Here is a 15,050-nt window from a genome sequence, read left to right on the forward strand (position 1 = left end):
TATATTAATTCATAAAATAAGATTTCTACAAGTAACATACATGATAAATTAAGGGAGTTTTTAAAATAAAATTTCTCTTTTTTTTTTATAATCAAAATATCCTCAGATACCAATGTAACGTACGCGTTACCTTAGACACGAGTTAACAAAACCCTTCTTCTAATGAGACAAAATAAAAACACCGTTCAGCCGACAATCCATTAACTTTAGTAAGCCGCGAGGAATGATGTCACGTGACATCCCATCTTTATCGAACTGAGATTTGTTGTCTCCAAAGTTTCGTGGACGTGGTAAGCTGATGACGAATGACATGACGTCATGTGCGTTAAATGAGGCAAAAGTGATTGGTCACTGAGAGAAAATTTGGTAGCAGCCTAAGTTTTAAAAAAAATTTAATACACGTGGCGTCGTATCATTGGTCCATCAACTAAGTTACGTAACTTTTTAAACAGCAAATCTCTGTTCATCCTTATCTGTAAATACATTCCAAAAATTAATGAGTCAACATTTCTGAGTTTTCCTTTGTGAACCTGCATGTACGATAAAATCATACCGTAAATTCTAGTAGTTTTGATTATATATTGATGGAGAAAGAGAATCATTTTTGATATTCTAAGTTTGGATCATCAAACCCTTAAATCATTTGCATCTCAAAAGAATGATATTCATTTGTTTTCAATTTTATACAAAAGTGAAGAAAATAATAACAAGATTGTGACTTGTAGAATTATCATTGAGTGGACAAGATTTAATATTTCAAAAGTTTTCTAAGATCAACAAATAACAATTAAATTAAATGAAAACTTTGCAAGATAATAATAAGATCGACAAATAACAATTGGTTGGAGACGAAGAATATAGTCAATATTTTCACCTTTTTTCTTATAACAATTTTTTTTTTTTTTTAGAGTCGTGATAATCTGACTATCCCATGTGGCGAACTCAATCGATTATCTGACGTGACAAATTCGAGAATCGTAGATCTACACTCCTAGAGATACATAATACCTTTAATATCTCGAGGAGTGTAGATCTATAGTTCCTGAACTTGTCACGTTAAGGTAGTCGATTGAGTTTGCCACATGGTGGTCGAGTTATCCCGATTCTTTTTTCTTTTTCTTTTTTTAAATTTAATAAATTACTAATACTATTATTAACTTGATCTACAATATTTTAAATAATATTAATCAAAAGAAAGATTGAGGAGTTGGAATGAAACAAGGTAAAAGAATCCATAATCATTGTTATGGTTTTTTTAAGAATAAAGGCAGTGACCTCAAGATTGTACCTCATATTGCACATGATGTGCAAGTGTATAAAATCATAGATGCGTTTCATCAAGATATGAGTGAAAAAGCATCTAGGGTTCCTACACATTTTTATCATAGGAAAGTATGATATAAGGTATAATCTTGAGGTCACTCCAGCACAACTCTTTTTCCACTAGAATCAATCAACGAATGAATTTTTGTGGCTTCTTCTGAATAGTTATCATGATTCTAATGAAAAAAATCTTTAATGTGAAGGAATAATTTAAATTTGTTGTTAGAAGTAAAAGCTTTAAGAAAATTCAATTGCTAAAGCAAATAAAATTTCAGAAATTATCAAAAAGTAATAAATCGACGGTCCAATCGTCGATTTTCAAGAGGACAAAATTACCCCTTGAAAATCGGCAGTTGGGCCATCGATTCTCAAGTAGCTATCAAAAATCGACAATCTAACAGTCGGTCTTCAAGTAACCCATCGAAAATTGACGTTTGGACTGCCGGTTTTCACTATAATGGTCAAATTTATTTTTTTTCTCTCTCTTCGATTATGCTCCAACAATTACATTTTTCACTCCACTCCTAACGGTCATGAAAAATCTCACTACAAATAACACATTCATTCTCCATTTTGCAAAATTTTATAAGTAATTCCACTGATTAATTTCATATTTCTTTAAATGTAATGATTCTCATTACAAATCCCAATAATTAGGATAACAAGTAGTTGATGATGATTTCTAACCCTCCAAATCAATAATTAAAAATTATCAAACATGTAGATTTTTAATACCCCAAGGTGTTATATATTTGTATCTTGTATTCTATTGGTGGTATTATATTAGTAGAATCCATTGTACTCCAAGAGAGACTCCAAAGGGTCCAACTCATTTGTCAATTTTGTAACTTTTGCCTTAGGATCCCTATGAGGGATTGACAGTTTATAACTTTACAAAGTTTCATGGAAATAGTGAAAAGATATGCTCGTTGTCTCTGAAGACAAACAATCCTGCCGAATCACTTAAATTTTATATTCTATTTTATTTATTTTTATCACTGTTTCATTTTCCAGTTTTTCTCAATGGTTATCACGCTCAAATTTCGACAAAGGGATTGATTGAACATCCATGAATAAGGGGCCAAATGGATGAGATGTGGTTGGGTTTGAGACGTTATATTTTAAATATTTTACATAGTCATGATAATATGACACATCAGGTGGCATACTGAAATGACTCCACAACGTGAACAAGTTCGGGTATCGTAGATCTATGTCTCAAGATACATTTTTTATGGGGAAGTACAATCATGTATTCCGAGACCTGCAGATCTAAAATATCTCCCTAGTTTACAATACTCCAAGAGGGAAGAGTTAACAAGTCGTTATTATAGGCCTTTCTAGCATTCATCCGTTACACCCCATAGTTTAAAAATATTAAAAGTTTTGATCATGCTTGATGTAATTGAATCTGATAAAGTGGTAGCTTTGTATGGATGTCTGACAAAAACCTCTACAGAATCCATAAATAAAGAACAAACAACAACAACATAGTTCATATTGGAAACATTGTCAACCACCCAAAAAAAAAAAATAGTTGGCACAAGTTTGGTGCTTGAAACCCATCAATCAATGGATTCCAACAAGATTTAGATGATCAAAACCAATTTGCAATGAGTGTGGGGAGGGGGGGGGGGGTTGATTTTCAAATTAATCCTTCAGACCTTCCTTCAATTATCTCCATTATTTGATGTTTTCATAGGGTTTGATAATTTGAGGTCCAACTCACAACCAATTGGCAGGGGGGAGGGGGGGGAGGGTGTTCAGACCTTCCTTCATTAATCTGATTTGATGTTTTCACAGGGTTTGATAAATTTGAGGTCCTACTCAAAATCAATTGGCAATGAGTGGAGAGGCCCAGAAGCTTATTAGGAGAGATATAAGGCAATTTGTATCCGATGTAGGACTAAACTTAACAAGGTCCTACGAAAACATTCGGACACACAAGTCAGTTGGGAATTTGACGGAGTAACAATAAGAATATTAAAGATTGTTTGCCTTTGCCTACGATTAGATCTTTATTTATAGATATTTTTCTTAGAGCTGTCCTTCACATTTTGAACTTTCTAATCTGAATTTCTCCTTAAGCAAAATTTTCTTATTAGGAATAAATTTTCCTTTTACACAAAACTTCAAGGTTATCCTTTTTCCATGTGGATAACAATTGTTCGTGAAGTATATAAGATTTTTCCCTTGATTTTCAAAGGCACATACATGTTTGCCTCTATAAAGGAAAATATTTGGGGTTTTATATTTGTCCTTATTTATGCTTAAGACTTAGGAATGAAGTAATATATAATGGGTTTACAAGTTCAAACCCAACAGGGTTCAAATTAACCCTCTTCCTAGAGCTTAGGATGATGGGATATCTAAATGGGTGAATTACTATTTCATGAGCTGAAAATGTATTATTTACGATTCTGACTAACTGTTCATTTTAATTGCCAAAACGTGAATGATCATGTTTCCATTTAAAAAAAATTAAAAACGATAAGTTTTAAAGTAACAATTTAGCAGGTTTAAAGTGACTATTTCCGATTAGTCGCTTTATCTTACAAAATTGTCACTTTAAACATGCAAAATAGTCACTTCAAAAACCTCCAAATTCATTACCGTTCACATTTTAGTAATTAAAATGAATAGTGAGCCGGAATCAAAAATTTATCAAAAATTGATCACTTTTTCATAAATATCCCTATTTAAACGTGGACACGGAATTTTTATATCCTACCCTCACAATCTCACACAACAAGAAAGAAGATCTATATTGACGGATATTTCTGCTGCTACAACCTATTGCGAAGAAAAAAATTCCGCTTGCGTCTTGGCGGTCGTTATAAGTTTAACAACGAAATTTGCATCAGTCGTTACATGTCTGTTGCGGCGGATTTATTCATATCAATAATGATGGAAATATCCATCACTACAGATTAAGTGTTATTTTGTTGCCATTTTAGCTACGGTAACAGACCTTTACAAACATCTATTACTACTACTATTTCAAACAATGCTTTATAAAGCTGTTAATATTATGTCCGAATTTGCGCTTCACCCATTTAAAATCCAGAGAGCCAAATTTGACAATAATGTACGTTTGATTTAAATAGAAATGAATCATTTGAACGCATCATTGACTCATTCATCAAATAGGTGGAACTTTAAACAAAGTGGACAATCGATTATTTGTTTTTAGCCAATTAAATATGTAAAATTTTGTGAAAACTTTTCTTTTGTGAGATAGGAATTTTGGAAAGACGAATTTTCAAATGGACTTTTCTAATAATTAAATGACTGAGATGTCCTGAGGTATATCGAGAAAAATCAATGCTTGTTTCCAAGGAATCAAATTAGCTAAGATTCCGAATATTAGACTAGTTTAGATCTGATTTTCTAATATTAAAATTGATAAATTATTAAGAGTGTTCCCTATTTCTTATATTAATTTTAGGGAGAATGACTGATACATATTTACAATAAACAAGTTTTTTTTAGTCATTCTTATTAGGACCCATCGTACCTCAATTAAGGTAATAAATCTGATTACATTCTTCATATAAATCATTAAATAATAGATAATTAAATAAATAAAATTTTGTTAGCCCAGCAAATATATCCGTCTTTTAGCGAGACTAATCGCTTCTTACCACACCTCAGCCAACCCCCCGTGGGTAAGACCAATAAGTTTTAGATGAGATGTTGACGGTGATGAAATTTTAGGGAAAATTAATAAATAATAAATATTTTTTACAAGAAGTTGAAAATTAGTTACGTTACCAATTAGTAAAGTCAACGTATCTCACATATGGTCAAAGATGGTGACAGGCCATTTTGTAATATCTGCGGGACGTCATACGACGTCACTGCTCACTTATTGCTCAAAGTATTGGCTGTTACCAGCAATCGTCGCATTATTTGTCACGTTTTCCCGATCTGCCTTGTGTTCTTAATTGTCGGCAATACAGTCAATATTCTCACTTTTTTTCTTATAATAATTTTTTTTAGAGTTGTGCTAATCTGACTATCCCATATGACAAATTCAATTGATTATTTGACGTGATAAGTTTGAAAACACAGATTTGTACTCCTCAAGATGAATTTTTTTATGATAAAGTGTAATTGTGTATCATATGGAACGTAAATCTAACAATGTGAAGGCAACAGAGTGGAAAAAGGGTCATTCTCAGAAAAATAAAAAGTATCTCAAATTATAATCATGTGTAGAAGAGGATTTTAAAAGTTTTGGATCTAGTCGGCTCTCGTCTTTAACCGACCTGAATTTGTGATCTTCATTATATCATTTATTTATTTTAAAAGAGATGAAATATTGAACTATTTTTCCACTGAAAACGGTGCCCCATTACGTGTCTGTCATACTCGCTTTACTTTAGTATTTTTTTTTTCTCTTTCTTTAACGTGAAGAGTTCCCCATTAGACTTGTTCATAAGTCAAGGATAGTTTTTGGGATTAAAATATTCAAATAGAAAAAACTAGATCAACCTCCCTAGCTTTTGGGTTTGAATTAATAAAATATTCAAGAGAGAAAATTTAATCAACCTCTCCCTCCCTATAAAACCAGGACCTTCCTTCCTTCCCCTTCAATAACACCCACAACTCATTTTTATTAGTGAGAGAGAGAGAGATATGGGTTCCCTTAATGCTGAAACCAACAAACCTCATGCAGTATGCATCCCATACCCAGCCCAAGGACACATAAACCCAATGCTCAAATTAGCCAAGATTCTCCATCATAGTGGCTTTCATATCACATTTGTTAACACAGAGTACAATCACAAACGCTTACTCAAGTCCAGAGGTCCTGACTCTCTCAATGGATTACCCGATTTTCAATTTGAAACCATCCCCGACGGTCTCCCACCATCCGATATCGACGCCACCCAAGACATCCCATCCCTCTGTATCTCCACCAGAAAGAACTGCGTAGTTCCCTTTCGGAACATCATATCCAAACTTAACCACACTTCTTCTTCTTCTTCTTCTACAATACCTCCAGTCACTTGTATAATCTCTGATGGAGTCATGAGCTTTACTCTACAAGTTGCTAAAGAGCTGGGCATCCCAGAAGTATTGTTTTGGACTACAAGTGCATGTGGTTTCATGGGTTATTTTCAGTATTCCCAGCTCATCCAAAGAGGTCTTACGCCACTCAAAGGTATTAATGAATTCAATATATATTTTACTAAATATATTTCTCTTTTTTATAAAAAAACTCCTCCTTATCAATATCAACCGACGAATTATCAAATTAACAAAAAATTGTTCATTAAATGAAGGATAGATTAATTGACAATAGTTGATTTAAAGTAATAAAAAAAAAATTAAGAGAGGTGACTCTAAATTTCCTTTGATTTCAATGAGGTAGATCATATGTTCTTGATTAATGAATGAAGTAAATAAGAACCTAACTTACAAAACATATGTTTTTTGTTTAAATTGTAGGCTGACATATTTTTTTGTGGTGTTGATGTCTAATGTGTAGATGAGAGTTATCTAACAAATGGGTATCTCGAGACTCCTATTGATTGGATTCCTGGAATGAAAGATATCCGTTTGAGAGATCTTCCAAGCTTTATTCGAACAACGGATCCCAACGACATCATGACCGAATTCATCCTTGGAGAAATAGAGAGAGCTTCCAAAGCTTCTGCCCTCATCTTTAACACCTACGATGCCCTTGAAAGCGAGGTTTTAACTGCACTCAAGGCTCAATCTTTACCTCCAATCTACACCACAGGTTCTCTTCATTTGCTTGTTCATCAGATTTCTCAAAATGGGTTGAAGTCCATTGAATCCAATTTATGGAAGGAAGAACCAGAGTGTCTCCAATGGCTCGATTCCAAAGATCCCAACTCAGTCGTCTACGTGAATTTTGGTAGCATTACTGTCATGACTCCTCAACAACTCACTGAGTTCGCTTGGGGTCTTGCCAATAGCCAAAAACATTTCTTATGGATCATTCGACCCGATCTTGTTGCTGGTGACTCGGCAATTCTTCCTCCCGAGTTCGTAATGGAGACTAAAGAAAGGGGTATGTTAGCGAGTTGGTGCCCACAAGTACAAGTACTTAACCACCCTTCGATCGGTGGATTCTTGACACATAGTGGATGGAATTCAACGATCGAAAGCGTGTGTGGTGGTGTGCCAATGATTTGCTGGCCATTCTTCGCCGAACAGCAGATGAACTGCAGATATACTTGTACCCATTGGGGTATAGGGATGGAGATAGATAATGATGTTAAAAGAGATGAAGTAGATAGTCTTGTGAGAGAGTTAATGGAGGGAGAGAAGGGTAAGGAGATGAAGAAGAAAGCAATGGAGTGGAAGAAGAGTGGTGAAGAGGCTGCTGCACGTGGTGGGTCTTCTTACGTTAATGTCGACAAGCTCGTCAACGAAATCCTTCTAGTTAAACATTAGTCAAGGATTGTTATCTCAAGCTCGACCGTTTCAAACTGAAAGATAGACTCTTATGTTACTTTTTTTTATTAGCTTTCTTCTTTGTTTTTTTGTTTTTTTGTTTTTTTGATAAATAAGTTAACCATATACTTCTTTGTAATAAGTTAACCATATACTTCCTCCTTTATTTATTATTTTTTATCTGGAGATTCTCCATTTATTGCTCATGATGTATGTCATGTTTGATTGGATTGTACTCAATACCGGGTCGACACATGGGTCACCCAGGTCGAACCTGATTTTGCAATAAAATTGGCTTGGTTGCCAAATGCTCGCACTACGTGAAAATCTAAAATTTGCATAAAAAAAATTTGTTGGGCCTGGCCCGTCGAATTTTAAAACCCAAAATTCGCGGCCCATGGACCACGTTTTAAAACCCAAATGATAATCTCACTCTCTCACTGTTTATGTGCCTCTCATCGATTGATCGCCTCTCTCACGGTCTCTCTCTCTCGCAGTCTCTCTCTCAGTTTTCGATCGATCGATCGATCGCCTCTAACGGTCTCTCGCTTTCTCATAGTGGTTCTCTCGATCGATCGACCTCTCTATCTCGTTTTTCTTTTATGGAGTTGTATTTGATCGATGTAATTTACAAAGAAATTAAAAATAGGAAAGATTCTCGCAGATCTAACTTTCGTAGTTACTTTGAATCAGAAAGAATTTCAAAATTCTTGTTTGATTGTTTTGTTTTCGTTTTGATTCTCTTTAGATCGAAGCTCTGGTTTTAGGAGTCTTGGAGATGGCAGATTCATTATCGGATTATAGGTTTTAGTAAGGATTTGATGTCTAAATGTGTGAAAAGGTATAAATTTGGGAAATTAATTTCTAGATTTTGGCAAACGAAAATTTTCAAGAATTTAATTTGAGATTTGTTGATGTTTCTTTAGGCGACAGGGAGAGTCTTCTTGTGGTTTTGGAAGGATCTGAAATCTCGGTGATTGAGAATAATAGATATAATGGAAGATAGACGGGAGAGTATCGAACTTAAATTCCGTATCTATGATGGTACAGATATCAGTCATGATAGCTATGCCCCATCAACTACTGTTCCAACACTGAAGGAAAGGCTAGCACCTGAGTGGCCTCAAGGTTTGAATCTGCTTGCTTTTGTTTATTTTTGTACTTTATTCTTCGAGTTATATATTATATGTTTGAATCGATAGGAATTAAGTTCAGCTGATTTTTATTCTTCAAACTAAGTAAAGTTTGGGCCATTTCATCAATATTTGGGGTTGGTGAGGTAACATCTAGAGAAAGCTCAGCGAGGAAACCTTATAGTGAATCTGTTGACGACTTTGAGCATATACCTTCTATGATTCAGCCAAGAGAGGTAATGGCTTAGCACATGGTGATCGATTTATCTATCAATGAATGGTTTCTGCAGATTCTGACTTGAGTAGGTTTGGGACAATTAATGGTCCCCCATAACTGTTTCATTAGGACTTTTCTATCTTTAAGTTTTAAATTCAAGAGAACTACCAAGTTACTTCCCATACTAGGCCACATCAAGATTTTTTTTTTGAGATCTATCTCTAACCCTGATGTGCAGGGGAGTAACTTTAATGGGTGACAAAACAAGAGAAGAATCATTTTTCTTCATACCTTCTAGTATAAAGAAGTTATTATTCAAGTTCAAATTTGTATTTTGAGGAGACCTTAGACTCACAAATTGTAGGTGTTGAAGTAGTTGTGAATGTTATTGTGTAAGTGTTGAAGTAGTGAATTCTTTGGAAGTTGATTTTTGTCTTTCCTTATTTCTGTTTCTTTCCTATTTCCTTAGGATTTAGGGAATGACATTAGGCAAATGCATTGGCATTAGACAATAAAATTAGGAATCAGCATTAACATTAGTTGCCCGACCAGCCTAGCTCCCAAGCCTGAGCTTGGCCATCAACATGAGTCAGACCTAGCCCATCCCAATAACTAAACGGGACAAGTAACACTACCAAAAACCAGCCCATGATGAGCTGGACTGGGCCAAAACCCAGCCCATTGACTGTGTTAGAATTTGTTCATACAAAACAGCCCCTAGGAAGGCTTTTTTGAATTTCTTAGTGGACATTTATGCAATGGGGCCCACCTTATGTTATGTATGTGGGTCCCACATATTTTATTAGTTAAATTTATTATGTATGTGGGTCCCAAGTGAATTTCACATTTTTGGTTATGCAAGAACCAAGATTTCAGATGATGAGTTAAGGGATCATATACGTGGGTGAGATATCTTACTCAAGGTTTTATCTTCATGTGGTTCACCTAAAGTTTTCTCCTTGACAGTGAATCATTGTTATCGGATATCTTAATATTTGTAGGATCTTTGATGGGAAACTACGGACTTCGTTAAAATATAACAGCAGCCTTTGTAGACTATAACCTGGAATGTCTTGCTCTATTTCATGCATAGAGATATGCTGGGGCTAATCATTTCCTGGCTTCTAGTATAGCACTCACTAGACATTTGTTTGGGGGATCGATACTTATATTTTCAAATTGTGGTACATCCACTTGTGACTGATTTTACAAATTTATGGTAGATTTCTCCTGAAGACATTCGATGGGAAGGTGTTGATCCATGAATCTCTCATCGAGGGGGCCGTGGTGGACAAGGTCGTGGGATTAAGAAGTCTGTTAGCCGTGGAGGTGTTGCTCCGGGTACAGGAAGAGGAAGGGGGGCAACAAAGGGTCAGTCCAAGAAAGAATTCCCATCATCACAGAATGGCATTGGGAAGAAGGTTTCGGATGATATCGAATTACTTCACACGAATACTCTAATCAATGAGGTATATTTGAGCAACTTGAGCCCATTTATGAACTGCAAACATTTTGAGTGGTTTTCTTATTTTCTTTTTGTTGATTTTGAGCAGGTAGAGAGAGTTTTGGTGCAAGTCATCCTGATCCTCTTGAGATTGAGAAGGCAAAGAAAGCACTGAAAGTAAGAACCACAATACATTTTACAATATTATGAATCTTGCATACTTTATTTGCAAAGCAAACTTGATTGATTGTAATGGCAGGAGCATGAACAAGCGATGATTGATACGATTGCAAGGCTTGCAAATGTGTCTGATGGTGAAAGTGGTAATAAATATATATAAGACCCTTCTGCTTTATGTTGTCCTTTGCATCTTCTGTTATCTCCAAGGTTAAAATCCATATTGTCTTTTTATGAATTGTGTTATATCAATTAATCTCGAGACCAAAGAAAAGGAAAAAAAAGGAAAAAAAAGGAAAGAAAAGATATGTCTTTGTACTTGATATTGCTTCAAGTTAAATCAGACATCTGGAAACAGATTTGTCAGTTTTCTTTCTCAAATCGTCCAACATTCTGTCTTAGTACAGTCTTTACTAAAGAAATTGTTTAACTGTTGACGCTGGAGTTATAAAGCCTAATACATGCTCTTATGTATATTATTTGAAGTGCGACGTCTGTTGTCTAATTGCTGGAAATCACTTCGTGTGTCAGACACATCTAATTTATGTGGAGTTATTGTAGTTTTCAAGTATGTAAAAGATGTGGACTAAGATAATATGAAAAGAAGTCATGCCTTGACAGATTATATTGCCCAATAGAGATAAATGGTGAAATAAGATTCATTTTTCCAAACCTAATTAGCTGCATGGGGAAGCAGGTTTTGTTAAATTTTTGTATGTCCTTCATGGACTAATTATAACATGGAAGACATCACTATTTTAATTTTTCTAGCTATCTTAATGAATGTGTGGTCTATTTGCCTTGGTGCAGACGACAATGAGCATCAATTCTCGCATGGGCAATCCATGGACCAAGAACAAGGGTGGAGAAATCGGCCTTATGGTGGGAACCAGCACGCAGTAGAGTTTGAAGAGATGGGTGGAGGAAGGGGAGAAGGCTCAGATGGTGATCAAATAACTGGAGAGGGTAGACATGCATCCGATGACCAACAATATGGTGATGACATCTGATTTTGTGGTTTCCACCCGAAAGGTATATACATCCTTACCTAGTCACTTTGTGTTTAAGAGAGGGATTTCTTTGGGTAAATATCTAACAATGTTTCTTCTCATGAAATGTATTGTAGAAATGGCTGAACTAACAAAGAAGTTGTGCTGGGAGTTGGTAGAGATTAAAAATGATACAGTGAACGAAGTTGATGCAGCAATATTCTCCTCTGGTTCCGTAAAGGAACAAACCTGAAGGGAAGGTATGCAAGTTGGCTATTAAAATAGTACAAAATCTGTGTTTATCCTTTAATTCCTTCTGTTTTAATACCCATTTGGTTGGACCGTTCTGAATATATGCATCTCTTCATACACACCACCCATACACCCATCCATCCAAGTTGCATAGAACAAATCTTGAACATGGAACCTATTTTGGTAATGGGTTCCATTTCTCTGCATGTCCATCACATGTATGTGTGTTTTGGTTGATAGATCTTAGGTTTGGGTTCTGAGAGTATCTTACATTTACTCAATTAAAAAAAAAAATCCAAATATCTATCGTTAAATCTCCTCTCAATCAAGATATTTTGTATAGGAACTTTGCTTCAGAATTGATAAAGCAAAATTTGGTTTTTGATGGAAGTGAAGAAGGGAAGTTGCTTGCACTTCGGCAAAGTTTTGCAAAGGTATACTGCTGCTGAATTGGATATATCTGTTAAAAGTTATTCTGTTACTTCATAGCTGTTATCCACACTTGTTCTCCAACAATTTAAGATTTCTACAAAACAATTTAAGATTTCCACACATTGTGCATAATACTTGGACTATTTATTTACTTATTAGGGAATTGGTAAACAGTTACACATCCAAGTGTAACAAATGAAGTGCAGATTAAAAATCTTCATTGAGGCCTTTGAGTTTTTAAGGATCACTTAATTACAAAAAATCAGCCTATTGGAATGTTCGAACCCTATGAAAAAAGGACTCAAAGTTGATGGTTAAATGAACGACCCATATTGTTCTACTTGAAAACCACTTTTGATAGGTTAAACGTTTTTGGGTTGGAGTTTTTTTTGGTGTGGTCAATCTGGCCCCAGCAAATCTGTGTAAAAACCATGTAAATATATCCTGTATATTGACATAATTTAGCCTAAGATGTCCAATTATGCTCCATAAAGTGGGAATCTTTATATACAAGATTGTGGGTGTAGTCTGCTAAGTAAAATATGATTCCTAGTTATAAATTTATGGTGCAGTCCCAAGAACAGATCTAATCATCTAATTTCTTGTTCTCCAATGACTAGGTGTATTTGGAGTTAAATTGTAGAGAGCATGCTTTAGCATATTGAGCTAGCTGGATTTCGCCTTGATACTTTCCGTGCGATAAAGCCTCGAGTTACCCATGCACCTTCAGGTAGTAAGAATTAAATCTAATTTGTTACTAGTACTGTTTCATTATGAGTTTCTCTATCTAATATAATTTTGTTCTTTTTGCTAAATCTGTCTCTGTTCCTCACAACTTATTATTTGATGAATCAACACATTGTTATTGTTATTGTTAGACTTCCTTGGTTGTTTTACACCAACTTCATTTAGTTTTCTATAAAACTTAGATTCATGTGAATTACTGCAAATTGGCTTTTACATTGATGATTCCAAACTACATGAAGGTTTTGTTAGGTTAATAAGCGTGAGAAAAGAGTAAAATATGGTTGCTAATAAGTTTGGAGTGATTCAAATAGAAATAATTCCATAGAAGCACTTATACTGAAATCTGAGATGGGTGATTCTTTTTGGTCTCAACTCTCAACAAACAAACAGGAGGATACTTCCAAACGTGCCATGGAAAATGTTGTCACCAAGAAAACAGCCCAAAACAGAGGAAAAAAAAAAAGAGACATAAATGAGTGAGTACTGAGTACTCACTATTCAGTGATTTGTATGATACTGCCATCAAAACAAGAAAAAGATAAGGACTGAGAATATCACATCAGCTTTTACCGAACCCATAAAGCAGACTTCATTGAATTCTTGATTACAAGAAAGAAAGTAACAATGGAAGTTACAGTCCCAACCATATCAAGTGGAGGGGACCTTATGGTTCCAGTTAGGACTCTTTATAATTCACCAAATCAAAATAGAAAACCACACGCCAAGATGTAGGGAAGCCTAATAGTAGGGAAAGGCAAACCTTTCTCTTGCTTGTATAAACTGTTTGCAGTTGTTTATGAGGAGCTACAGCCATTGTTGTTGAAAATAGGACCGACGATGCAGCCAACAGTCTTTGTTGTAGTTGTTGTTGTTGTTGTTGTTGTTGTTGTTGTTGAGGTATAAAGAGATTATGAGTTAAGGACCAAAGCAAACACTCAAAACAGTTGCAGAAGACAAAAATAGGGACACTCTTATTTAAGGCATATTTTTGAACGTTAGTCTGTTAATTTGGCATTGAAGGCTTTGTTCTTATACAGTCTAGTCTTCATATTCCCCTTTGAATGGTTTTTACTTATCGATGGATGCAATATAGGGAAAATGATTAATGAAATGCTGCATGCAGGAGGATGTGCTGGAAAGGGCGAAAAAGGCCAAGGAAAAAACGGCACGTGAAGCACAAGGGTTCATTCCCCAATCTACAACGATAACAACACCGACCTCCACCAAAGATGTTACCGATCCAGTAATTTCAATATCATTTGGTCTTATTTAGTATAATTATTGTCAGTTATTTGTAGCTTCGACAGAATTTTCGATCTTAACAAAGAGATTTACATGTATATTAATTTTGGGTTATTTAATTTAATTTGGAGTTTGTTTTATGATTTTTCTTTTGTTTTTTCTTTTTCTGATTTTTTTTTTTTTTAATATTATTTCGTTCATTGTGATTGGTGAATTAGAGGACCGTGCTATTGTTTGTTAAACCTCCAAATTTGACGGTCATACTCTATGAATTTTTTTTTTTTTTTTTGAAGTCTATTCTCCAATAATTTGATAGTCCAGGGCCGTCAAAAAAAAAAATTCTACAAGAGAATATTTAACGGGCATATTTGATGGGAGGGTCCGTCAAATTTCTCAAAATTTGACGGGCTAAGACCGTCAAATATGAGCCTTTTTCACATAGTGTCGGTTAGTTATGCATGTTTTTTTTTTTTTTTAATTGATTGAAAGAGAGATGCTACATACACGTTCTTTTTGCCCAACGCCCCTATAGTATTATCTTTTCAATGATTATTTAACACATAAATAAATAATTTTATTTAATAGATAAATGAATGACATTTTTTATGGATCAATTAATAATTTATTATATAAGATTTTTTATTTAATTTTTTATTTTTTAT

General features: G+C 34.7%; 1 protein-coding gene and 1 long non-coding RNA gene across 7 annotated transcripts; both read left to right on the top strand.

Annotated features, from left to right (window-relative positions):
* The first annotated feature begins 5,909 nt into the window (after nt 1-5,909).
* Nucleotides 5,910-8,022, top strand: LOC147406834 (7-deoxyloganetin glucosyltransferase-like). Its single transcript, XM_086435117.1, has 2 exons — nt 5,910-6,493; nt 6,821-8,022. The coding sequence occupies exons 1-2, from the start codon at nt 5,965-5,967 to the stop codon at nt 7,753-7,755; spliced, it is 1,464 nt and encodes a 487-aa protein (XP_086291243.1). The 5' UTR covers nt 5,910-5,964; the 3' UTR covers nt 7,756-8,022.
* Nucleotides 8,023-8,200: 178 nt separating this feature from the next.
* On the top strand, nt 8,201-14,528 carry LOC147406835 (uncharacterized). Of its 6 annotated transcripts, none has more exons than XR_015176614.1 (11): nt 8,204-8,378; nt 8,504-8,596; nt 8,682-8,883; nt 10,329-10,574; nt 10,659-10,726; nt 10,809-10,872; nt 11,537-11,758; nt 11,853-11,975; nt 12,311-12,401; nt 13,020-13,129; nt 14,270-14,528. It is a non-coding gene; the product is annotated as an uncharacterized LOC147406835 (long non-coding RNA). The 6 variants fall into 6 exon arrangements; XR_015176615.1 differs by having other exon boundaries at nt 8,272-8,295; XR_015176613.1 differs by having other exon boundaries at nt 8,204-8,596.
* The last annotated feature ends 522 nt before the right edge of the window (nt 14,529-15,050 follow it).

The sequence above is a fragment of the Akebia trifoliata genome, chromosome 3, assembly GCF_017979445.1.
Source record: "Akebia trifoliata isolate Shusen 1 chromosome 3, ASM1797944v1, whole genome shotgun sequence".
Classification (NCBI taxonomy): domain Eukaryota; kingdom Viridiplantae; phylum Streptophyta; class Magnoliopsida; order Ranunculales; family Lardizabalaceae; genus Akebia; species Akebia trifoliata.